Source organism: Leptidea sinapis, chromosome 1 (genome assembly GCF_905404315.1).
Source record: "Leptidea sinapis chromosome 1, ilLepSina1.1, whole genome shotgun sequence".
In the NCBI taxonomy this organism is placed as follows: Eukaryota; Metazoa; Arthropoda; class Insecta; order Lepidoptera; family Pieridae; genus Leptidea; species Leptidea sinapis.
The window spans coordinates 12,757,905-12,770,403 of NC_066265.1; the positions used below are offsets into that span (position 1 = coordinate 12,757,905).

The following is a 12,499-nucleotide window of genomic DNA, read 5'->3' on the forward strand; positions in this document are numbered from 1 at the left end:
TAACATTATCAATGTGAACGTTCCTATAAATTTTAATTTCTACACACACTTCACAAAATGATTTTTTGCTAAACCCATAGATTTGTATCTATTATATTTCCTAATCATTGCGCTGTTTTCTTTCATGATTATATAACGAATTCACTGTTTAACATCGGCACGATACGTCTAACGTTACTAATTCACTATGCCTCCCGTAAGGCCGATTACACACCACACTTCGAACACACCGCGATTGCACTTAAAATTTTTGACATTAGTTTAATACAACTGAATGTAGTTAACTGTTAGCGTTTACTTGCACTAATGATAAAATATTTCCCACTTTTGGAGGATTTTTTTACTTCCCCGGTATTTTAGCGCAATTTGTATTCAAAGCGTTGATTTAACTGACATTAAAGGGAATTCAATAGAAACCAGTTCGATCGACTTAAAATATATAAACAGGAAAAATCTTGAATTATAGTACCGTATTTAGTGCTAACAAATGTGTATGTATTTTTAATTTTGCATTAACATTTGCTTATTGGAACAGACAGTTCGTGTTATCGCTAATCTTTGCCTTGCGGATTCGGTCGGAACGGGTGTGGCTGGCTCATATGGCGAGCGAACTATACGGGCGCTGCTAGCGTGCCTTGAGGTTGCTGAGAAATCGTACTACTCAGAGGTAAAAATACACGAAGCAGGTTGGTAGAAGTACTTACAACTCTGTTATGATTGTTTGTTGTCTTAAGCCTTTCGTGGGGTACTTCGGCCAGTGATTGGCTTATTGTACTTTGATTTTTTAATTTTAATAGTAGCTAAAAGTGTTAGTAAAACTGTTCTATTACGATTTATATTATTTTCACATACGGTTCCACTGTAGTTTAAATCTAAAAGAATAAAGAATAGTGTGCGCTTCTGGACACATGATGCAATTGACACTAACATTATAAAATTTCCAAATACATGCTTACTTTATTGAGATGCGGCTTGCACCGGGCCTGTATAGTGTTTTATAAGTATACTTAATACTTTAAATAACAGAATCATCTTACAGATGTCAGTAACGCATGATAATGAAGATGACCAATATGATCGATGCGATGAGTTGGCAGTGGCAGCGCTTGCAACACTCAATAACGTGACGTTCTATTTGGAGCCACCGCCGTCGCCGCGTCGCATCGATGACACCATTGATATGCTGTGTAAAGGTAGATACAACTTACGTTAGTTACGAGGGGTTGGCTATGGCAGCGCTAGTCACACTCGGCATCGCGACGATGAATAACCGCCAAGAGTCGTAGTATAGTAAATGGGTCCCATTGATACTCCATGGTACAGAACTTGAAATAAAGTTGTTTATCGGAAAAAGAAATGGTAATCTTTAATCTAAGACGTTATTCACAGCTACGTGCAGATGGGCCCAGGGATCGGGCTTGGCGGCGTGCGAGGCGGTGCGTGCGCTTGGCAACCTGTCGCGATCTGCGCGTGCTGCACAAGTTCTCGAGCTAGAGGGGGCTCTCGATCTACTGCCACGCTTTCACACACACGGTCAGTAAGGTCTTACATACGAATAGAACTAATTTATTATATCGAAGTCAGTAATTCATAAAATACACTTTGGTACTTATTATCTTTGATTTTTTTTTCAAATATATATATATCTCATCAATTTCAACCCTTCAAGCCGATTTCTTTTTTTTTGTATTTATTATCTCGATTTCTTCTAATGCTATGTACTTGATTTGCGGCCAATTTTGTATTTAGCTGTTAGTTCTCTTGTTCATGATAACATAAGGATGTTGTGACCTGCATGAAGTTATCAATGGGCTGGCGACTGTTCGGACAGAGGACGCGAGTGTGCGGTGCTCGGCGGCAGGCCTGCTGGTGAACGTGTGCGGCGCGGGCGGCGGCGCGGCGGGCGGTGCGGCGGCGGCCACCGCGCTGGCCGGGTCCGCGCGGCGCGGCGACGCTCCGACCGCCGCACTACTCGCCCGCGCCTTGTGGAACGCGCACGCACACCACCCGCTCGACCAACAACACTCGGCCCTCGCGACTCAATCACTCGCTCTGTTCATTGGTAAACTATACTAAGTACATAAAAAGATATTATCAATTACTGTTATCGATGAATAAAATGCCCTTTTTAGCGTTGCATACACATATTAATAATAGCATAATAACCGAAATAAAAAAAATCAGATTTAACTATTTTAAGCTTTACTTAATATATATATATAATATACTTGCACTCGACCAACCTAACTTGAATGCAGGATTTTATATTAATGATTCAACTTCACCTGTACGCCGGCCGCCACCTGCTGTAATGCGACATGCAACAGATGGACAAAAAAATTTGAGACGATGTAATAAATGTTTCAATAAAAAATTTTAGTTATATTACATTTTACCTTTAGTATATTACATTTACATTATAAGTAAGTTTCTGTTTAAATACATTTATTTTGAGAAAAATCTTTCAGTTCGACCGATTGATAAGATCTTCGTCTGTGATCTGCCTAAAACCTCCGGCCTTGGGACTCCGCGTCTATAGCCTAAAAACATGATGGGATTTGGTACGGCCAAACCATCGGACGGACTGGTGGGCGTGAGTGGGCGTTTCGCACCTATTGGTTCGCCGTCGTACTCGGTACAGTCCGAACGGTAATAATAACAATTTTGTGCGATGGACATTCCGACATACCATCGAATAAGGTCCGCTACCAGACAGCGTCCGATGGTAAGGCCGTACCAAATCCGACCACGTGCTTAGTGCTATAATGTTGACACTAACGGCAATGGCCGGAGATTACCGAATATTGTTACTCATGCAAGTCAATTAAGAATATATAATACTGATAATCACTATTATTAAATAATAGTGTTTATCAGGACACGGGTTAGTAATAATATAAATGTTTCGTGTACGTAACTACTCACATTGTTCTTGTTTTATATTTTTACCTTGCTACTCATGAGAATCTATCTGTAAATGACTTTCTGTTACTTTATCCTGTACCTATCTATTGTAAAGTGTTCAGCTGTAGATTCTCCAATAACAAAATAAATAATCAACCTAAATGAAAACTCCTAAGCCGTACACAAACTAAAATTACATTGTCCACGTAAACAAAAATATTCATAAAATGAAAAACACGGGGCCAAACTATGTAAAATATTTATAGGGCCAAACGACAACTATTCCGCATGAAACTAGAGAATAATCATTTAAATCGGATCATAAATCTCTGCGAAATCGATGTACATAAAAAAACCAATCGAATTGAGAACCTCCTCCTTTTTGAAGTCGGTTAAAAACGGGCAAATTACAATTTGACTGGCCAGTGATAAAGGCACAATTAAAGTTACACTAGCGGGGCAGACTATTTAAAAAAAAACTTGACTCGTGTGGTTTTTTGCTTTGATGAGGATAATAATCTCGCGAAAAGTGGTCGTTTTCGTTTTCTTGTTTATGATGCAGAAATGCTGCAACACATGGTCTATCAAAAGACAATCGAAGAACATCGAGACTTTTTGGAATTTTTAAGTGTGGGTAGTAATTTGTGGCCACCGACGCATTAATGTACTGAAATTATGTGCCAACCAATATTGGAGAGCTAAAATGTATTTATCTACACCCATGCTTTAAATCCTCTATTAAAGATTCTGAAACAGTTAGCTTATTGCCAACATTAAAACACCCGATGTCGTAATAACCATTACATCATCCAAACCAGTGTTGTAATGTTGTACTGAATTTCATTACAACACTCCTTTGTTATTTTTTTTCGATTCTTTCATGCGCAAAGAGTTTCAACAGACAGCCACATTCTTATTGCTCGATGCGTGGTATCTGTATAAATTTCAAAAAAAGAACAATTTCGTTTACGCGCGTTCCACACTACCAGTACGTCGCGCGGCGTAAAAAAAAATAAGTTAGGTATTCGAATCCCCGCCATTTTTCTTGAAAAAATGAGCGATTCAAGTTTTGACGGCACTCCGCCGGATATTTTAAGCGCTGCAAAAGAACATAATATTTTAGTGAATTTTAATTATTGCGCTATACAAAATGTAAATTACTACTAAAAAATAAATAATTATTTCATTAATGCTTCGTTTATTTGTATATAATCAGGAATGGATGATACTATATGATATACTACTAGGACTGACTGTTTTAATGTTAGCAGTAAGCTAACTGTTTTGGAATCTTTTAGAGGATTCATATAATGGGTGTAGATAAAGTCTTGTATGCAACTGCTGATAATTAGGTATTAAAACACTCATGTGATATCTATCTATTATCACCACCCACATTCGTGATTTAATACCCCTTATTACACAACAGTTGCATAAATATTACCACACCTATAATGTATTACCCTCAAGGATTAAGATTAAGGATTGGTCTTCGCTTCGCTCCAACTAGATACAGTGGGGTATCTAGTTGGACCTAAGAACAATAGGTTTTTTACACGCTTTTTATTAGCTTCACCTGTATGTTTGTATGTTTTGTAACCGCCTTATTTGGGCGCGATTTTGACTCACTTTAAACGGCTAGATTTCGTTCAAACTTTGTATATTTATCGAGGACCGATGACATTACACTAATTTGATAAAATTATTAAATTTTTCAATTTGCAAAATATGATTTTTGTTAATTTATATAATTTTTAAATAAATAAATCACTAATAAGCGCCATCTAGTAATTTATTGTAAACTACAAAGGAAACGCGCGACATGTCGAGACAGTTCCACAAAATTAAAGTATCTAATTCGTGTAGAAGCGAATAGATGACGGTGAATTTATATTTCCATTATAAATTATTAATGCGTGATTTAACTGAGCTAATTATTATAAGAGCTAGTTCGGGGATCTCGGCCTAGCTGAATTAAGTGATCTTTCAATATAACTAAATTATTTTTATTCGCAAATATGTATTAAAATCCCTTCATTCAATCTAAAAAAATTAACTAAAAAATGAAAAATAAATAATAGTTTAAAAAACTTAAGAACACGCTTTATACAAAATTCAACTAAAAAATAGAAAATAAATTTAAATTGAAAATAGTGTAAAAAAATATTATATATTTCATTACAAAAAAATGTGGGATGTAGAAGAACTATTATTTTAATAATATCTTAAAGTCCTAAGTATATTACATTTAAGTTAATAAAATACAAAATACTTACTGGTGATATGTGGCAATCAGGTACTTAAGTTTCAATTATTAGCAAAGTTTAACAGAACGTGTGGCACATCAAGGTCACATTGTTCGAGACTGGCTTGTGACGCCCACTTGGACGTAGTATTAGTTGTCGCACATTGCGACTACGCCTGCGGTATCTAGTTGCAGCGCAGCGGAGACCAATCCTCAAACCAAATCTTAAGTGTTTATATAGCATTCTCAATACAAAATTGTTTTTAGTGAAAGTGCCTACATACTGTATTACTTAGCAAATATAAGTTGCCTCGGGTCTTCTTCACTACATAATGCTCAGTGTCAACTTTACATGACACCCGCTTTAACAAATAATGGGGGCTTTTTAATCTAAACTATACAATACAATTTAAAAGAGAATTATAGTGTGTTCACCTTAAAACTCGAGAAACGTTATTTGAAATTCATTCATCAAATCGAATTGAAATGAAACTTTGCACATATAACATGACATTGTATTTAAGAATTGACGAAATAACAAGAAATACTGTGAAATTTTGTTACTAACTACTTCAATCTACAAATTCAGGCTCAAGGACTTGTGTTCAAACTCCAAAGCCGATGATAAATTAAAAAAAAACATCTACAAACACTAAATTACTACAGAATACATAATATCAAACAAATAAGTTGTCTATGTAGTCTAGTCTCATCAGCGGTGGATTTACACAAGGAGCAGTTGGGGCAAGTTCCCAGGGTGGCAATTTTTTAGGGCGGCAAAATTTGGAAAGTGAAAAAAATTTTGTAAGTAATCAAGATTGGTCAATATAATTAATTAATTCTGTTTAATCGACCAATTCGCAATTCAAAACGTCGGACGTGTTTGCCTGTGAAAAAATTGATGTAATATTATTATGAGTCAACCAAATTTATAATTGTTAGAAAAAAAAAAAAACAAATATTTATTTATGTTTTTAGAATATATAGCATATCATAAAGTTTCTGCAATAAATTAGTTATTTTAGTTTTAAAAAATAAAATATATAAACTATACGTTTATGTAAAATTTCAGTATTGGGGCGGATTTTTTTCCGGTGCCCAGGGGCGGCATTAAGTTTAAATCCGGCTCTGAGTCTCACCTGTATGTTTGCTTCTGGATGATTTACAAAGAGTATCTTAATAATAATAATAATAATAACTAAGGACTTGGAAAGACTTAAAACAGAAATATGTTTGTGTTGTTTGAATGACAATTACCACGCTCGGATTACGTGTTTCGGTATCATGGCAGATACCGATTGAGTAATTTAATTCAAGGAAAGAGTTTTTCATATCCATTTAAAATCTTAATTAATATTGGCATGTTGATATTGCTGGGTTGTTGTATTACGATGATGTAATGCAATGGTAAAGGGATAAATAATTTAATTGCTAACTTCAATTCAATCGATAAGTGACTCCGTGGCGCAACGGTAGCGCGTCTGACTCCAGATCAGAAGGTTGCGTGTTCAAATCACGTCGGGGTCAAGCAACTCTTTTTTTTTCGTATTATTGTATAAATTTATTTTATTTTTAAAGAGTTTTTTAAATTGTCAAAAATTACACACACAATACGAAATTATTTCTCTAAAACCTAAAAGGGGCTTTTCTTGTAACTGAATAATTTAAGAATGATTTGAATTTTGTTCGTTTATTGTATATTTGGTTTGAACTGATTAAAAATTAAACTAGTAATTTTAAAAGCAATCTTACTAATATTTTATTTATTTTTATTTTATTTCTTAGGGATAACAAACAGTTCACACAATACATTTTACAATTTCAAAGTAAAGTAGATATTAAATTAATTTTAGTGAGAACCCACACCGTTATCCACAGGTTAATTTTATAGTTACTAGTATCTTACATGATGAATAACAAAGTTTAACATTAATTAAAGTAATATGTACAAACAAAAAGAGGAAAGAAATATAAAATTAGATGTCTTAAAACTAATTTATTTACGAAATTTACTTTACATTTAAACAAAAGAGTTACCTAATGCGGTTTTATATATAAAAAAAAACTATATATATATATTAATCCTGTTCACTTAAAATATCATTTACTTGCTTTTTAAATTTTGTATAATTAGTAATGTAAATTACTTATTACGTGGTCCTTACACAATCTGCATAGCATCAAACAGCACAGCAACTTTTGCATAGAACATCTTATCGAATTTCTTTAAGATAACAATTTATTATCTGTATGACCACAATATTTTAAGATTATATAAACCAGGCGTGGTAAAGAAATTATTTTATATTCATACTTTGAGTGTCAAGATGCCACGCACACAATCCTAAATCTAAGTTGTTATAATTTATTTATTTATTTAGAGTACTGGTAATAATATGACATTCATAATGTTAACACGAGGAACAAACATAAACTTGTTATGCCTACTACTCGGTTGGGTCGAGTTAGTAAGTCTTTTGTTGGGCGATGTATATGCTTCTACAATATGATCCCAGAAAATGTACAAAACAAATGTGTTACGAAGTTTAAAAGAACTGTTAAAAAAGATTTGTGTGGGAAAGGTTATTATAGCATAAACGATTTTCTTAATTCTCGGACTGGGAATAAAGCGAACAGCCTCAGGCTCTTTAATTATAAATGTTTATTGTACGATATCACATTATAATCCATATTTTATATTTAAAAAAAAAGCCCGCCGAGTTTTTTGCGCCCATTCTTGTCAGGTCTGAGGCAGTCTCTTTTGAATGGGTGGTAGTTTATGACGTTCAATAAGTGATTTTAAATCCTATTTTGAATCCAAATATTTGAATTTGAATACCGTCAGCTCAAACTAAAACACAATAAAAGAAAAATATTTACAACCATTCTTCAATATACTCGATTACAAGAAAAACCCCTTTAGGTATATGGCCAGAAAATTTATTTATGTAAGTTAGACCTCCATCAGGGTCTACAATCTTAGTACTCCCTAAGGTCGCGTGACAATATTTTTCCCGGCTTGCGTTGTATATTTTTAACCTATTGCATAGCTTCTATCGCGGGCCTTGAGCATGGAGACCGAATCCAGAAATTCCTAAACGAAAATATCCTAACACTTACTTACTAGATGTATATAGATTTTTCGGCACGGTCATTACAGTTGCCGTGGAACAGCGATTATCACGTATGCTTGTGCAGAAGGTCCCAGGTTCGAGCCTGGGGTACATCTTGATTATTTTTTTAATTTCTTTATTTTTTTATCACGTTTTTTTAATTTTTATTATTATCACAGGCATTTTATCAAAAAAAAACCGCATAATTAAAATAAATAAATAATGATAACTGCATAAGTTGATAAAAAATGCTATGCAATAGCTTTTCCGCGGCAGTCCCCGAGTGCCACACGTCTCTTATTCTTTTTTTGTAATAAAATTTTAAATGTATCGATATTGTGCATTAGTTTCACTTCAAAAAGAAAAACCTTTTACTCAATTGTTTCTATTTTCAAATTAAACCTTGTCATCATAAGTTTATACATAATACAAGTTTATACCCAATATACCCAACACGATAGTCATAAAGAGAACAACACACTGTATTATAAGTAGCTCTTTGCTATTTTTTGCAATTTATTAATCAGCCTAGCGTAGAGAGAATATCTCTAAGAAAAAAGCGATTCACTCGTTTGTATGAAACGTGCAGTCATTGATAGATTGACAGATGACGGCTATAATCTTGTAAAAAACCGGAGAAAGCCGTAATCCACTACGTTTAAGGCAACTGTTCGCTTTCAAACGTAGACGGATTTTACTTCGTCGATCAATTGTAATTGCTATTTCAAACTTATGTCAAATCACTGCACGATTCATACTTAACTAAATTTAAAAAAAAATCTTAGGCTGGGCCTCTTATTACATAGTATTTACATCCTCTTTTTAACCGAGTTCAAAAAGGAGGTTCTCAATTCGATCGGCATTTTTTTATGTATGTACACCGATTACTCAGAGATTTATGATCCGATTTACGTAATTCTTTCGTAATTCGATGATTCATTCAGGTTGATGATATATTATTATTATTAACTGACACTAAAAAAAGTTACGTTTAAAAAAACCGACTTCAAAAAGTGAAAAGTCTCAAATAACTAAAAATGTAATACACCTGTTATGCAAAACTTTATCTTTAACATTAATAACATACTATTATTTGTATGTGCTACATATTGATAGCTTTGATGTCGGTGCCAAGCCAAAGGTAATAGTAGGTGGATAGCGGGATAGCTTCGTCTCGAACAAAATAACCCAAGCGGACAGACACGCGTGGCCAGACAATCTTAATAATTAAAGTAAGTAAGCTGTTTATAATATTAAGTTTTATTTTGTTTAAGGGCTTGGCACCGACTTAAAACCTATCAATAGGTAGCACATATAAATAACAGTATGTCATTAATATTAAAGGTAAAGGTTTGCATAAGAGGTGTATTATATTACATTTTTAGTTATTTGATACTTTTCAGTTTTTGAAGTCGGTTTTTTTAAACTAAGTTTTTTTATTTTTATTAATGCTTCGGAAAAACTACCAAAGAATATACTTGGTGTCGGTAGTAGAACCACAGATTATAGATTTGTTCCATATACATGTCAAGTTCCTCCTAGTTCTTTAGTATTTTGTAATAACTATAAAAAAATCTTGATTAACCTACGCTCCACAGATGACGACTCTGTTTTCACGCCGTGCGAGGCTATTGGCGGGAGTCAAACAAGCGAAAGAAAACAGCACGTAAGAATATTATACATACATATACAATATTTATAATTTTGCAGTATTATCAACGTATATTATGTTAGTTATGCCCCAAACGAATTGGGGCAGAATCTCCACCAAAGTTTTTGAATTAAAACCACCAAATATTTGAATAGTGTTAAAAATTCCAACTTTAACCCTTCCTTTACACTGCTCGGGAACTTGTTTAGGAAAGTAGTGTTGTGTATAGTTGTTTGTTTTGACTCGGGCTAAAATGAGGATAATTTTGGGAATCCACCGGAACAGTGTAGGGCCAGGTAATGTCCAGTGTGTGTCTCAGTAAATGTAAACCGTCGAGTGTATTTTGTCGTTTGTATGGGTAACTGATTCCACGTAACATCAGCTGGCTCATAATGTAATCGCAGCTGAAAAATCAGTTATATTTTGCTTATTTTTTTAAAAGAATGCAGCAGTTTTAGATAATTTATACGTCTAGAACTCTAGATAGAGTCTCTTCCTGTTAGACAACCGGTAAAAACAGGCCAGGAATATTAGTTTAGTGTGCGTGACAAGCTACGTCTTACACTTTACGCGATTTGTATGATACTTTGTGTTAGTGTGCGTGAATTGCTCAAAATAGAGGTTAGCTAAAACTCAATTTTATTCGACATTTTCACAGCTGTCATGTCAGAGTCTAGACGTATAAGTGATCTAAGGTAGCAGCAGCATAAAAACTTAAAAACTATTTTGAACATAAAACTCTGTACATATCGAATTGAATAAATACTCTTGCATTTTGTTTTCCTCTTGTTATGTACTGCCAGTGTAATTTGCAAAATAAATATCTTGGAGTTATAATATCACTTCACACTATAAGTACAAGGCACAGGTATATTTTATTTTCGAGAAACCTCACCCTGTCAGAAAACTTTGACAGCGTGCATAAAACGCCCCATAAATAAAAAGGCGTGGTTTTGGGTGAAATCGAAATTAATAAGCTTGTATTAATAGACTTAAATAAGTTATTTGTTGCTTATTCTCACATGAATGATAAAGCTTTCTTAGAAATTCTCTTAGGCAGACTCTTAGATAATTGTGCGTCTACATCTTGGTCTACATAGACTGTGAAAAAAATAGCACCGTTCAGTTAACCTCTATATTCAATAACACAAGCACTAAAATCAAAGACTCAAAAATCGCGAGACATCAGCAGTAAGAGGCTCTGTCTAGGCGTATAAATTATCTAAGGCCAGATTGTTCATTATCGTTGTAAGTATAAAGAAGAATTTATACTTACGAACGATTAGTGAGGCTTAATGGCCTATTTGACATTTGACAGGTTAAATTTGGATTGGCACAAGACTGCGAGGAACCAAACAGTGAAGAACAGAAGAGTGATCTCGAGGTCATGATCAATGGTCACAGATCTGACGGTGAAGAGGAAGATGTTGGGTATGCAATAAAATATAATCACATTTAGCTTGGAACTTTACCAGTGGGAAGGCTCCTTTGCACATGATACATTATGGTTACCACAACGGCGCCTATTTCTGCCGTGAAGCAGTAATGTGTAAACATTACTGTGTTTCGGTCTGAAGGGCGCCGTAGCTAGTGAAATTACTGGGCAAATGAGACTGAACATCTTACGTCTCAAAGTTACGAGCGCAATTGTAGTGCCGCTCAGAATTTTCGGGTTTTTCAAGGATCCTGAGCGGCACTACATTGTAAAGAGCAGGGCGTATCAATTACCATCAGCTGAACGTCCTGCTCGACTCGTCTCTTATTATCATAAAAAAAAACAGTAGTAACAATTTGGCGTTTACTTCACGACCACATTACCTCTGGTCCTCGCTCGAACATGAAGCCTTCAATCGTTCCCCTTTAACCCCCTCGCCTCGTCCTGTTGCGTCAGTACGGTTTGCAGCTTCATTACCGTTAGGTACATGTCGTGATATTTTCGTGCTATCACCGCTTTGTTTTTGAAGTTTTCATTGTTACGTTGTACTTTTGTTGTTGGAAGTTCTGTTGATTCTGTTAACTGTATCGGTGTAATAGTACTGCCATAAAAGAAATACTTTTTGTGAAGGTAAGTACTTAACTCAGATTCTTTTATTGATTTTTCATCATTTTATTTATAATAATCAGCATCACAACACAAACATTTACATCAATGTATAATACTGAAAAATTAAATCGTTTATTTATTATTAATAATATCCTAGTGATGCTTGTTTTGCACACCGCACAAAGCGAGGATGTGACGTCGTCGACGTCAGGGCCATAGATAATGTTTTTTTTTTAATTTTTTTGGTGGACTTGGATGCAAGTCCATAGACCCCAGAGATAATGGAACCGGGTAGTATTTACATGACTAAGAATTTAACAAATATAAAAAAAAAATATTTAAGTGTAGGCCTAAACTTAACAGTATTGAACACATTTGATATTTTTTAATCTAAAATCTACAATTTTTGGAAATTAATTTGAGTTTTTTTTAATTAAGAGAATGTGGGGGAGAGCTAATACCATAATTACTGTTGTGGAAATGTTAATAGTTTTAGTACTGCAGACTATCGCTATGGCCAACAGCGCCAAAATGGCGAATAT

General features: G+C 34.4%; 1 protein-coding gene and 1 non-coding gene across 2 annotated transcripts in view; both read left to right on the forward strand.

The window, feature by feature from the left end:
- The window catches only part of LOC126966493 (armadillo repeat-containing protein 2), a 45,274-nt gene that overhangs the window by 31,888 nt on the left and 887 nt on the right, over positions 1-12,499 (forward strand). Inside the window, exons 15-20 of the mRNA XM_050810597.1 lie at positions 536-667; positions 1,040-1,193; positions 1,390-1,533; positions 1,832-2,062; positions 9,861-9,928; positions 11,232-11,344. Of these exons, the coding sequence (XP_050666554.1) occupies positions 536-667; positions 1,040-1,193; positions 1,390-1,533; positions 1,832-2,062; positions 9,861-9,928; positions 11,232-11,344 (842 nt within the window). The remainder of the gene's footprint in view (positions 1-535; positions 668-1,039; positions 1,194-1,389; positions 1,534-1,831; positions 2,063-9,860; positions 9,929-11,231; positions 11,345-12,499) is intronic.
- Positions 6,605-6,676, forward strand: Trnaw-cca (transfer RNA tryptophan (anticodon CCA)). The gene has a single exon. It is a non-coding gene; the product is annotated as a tRNA-Trp (tRNA).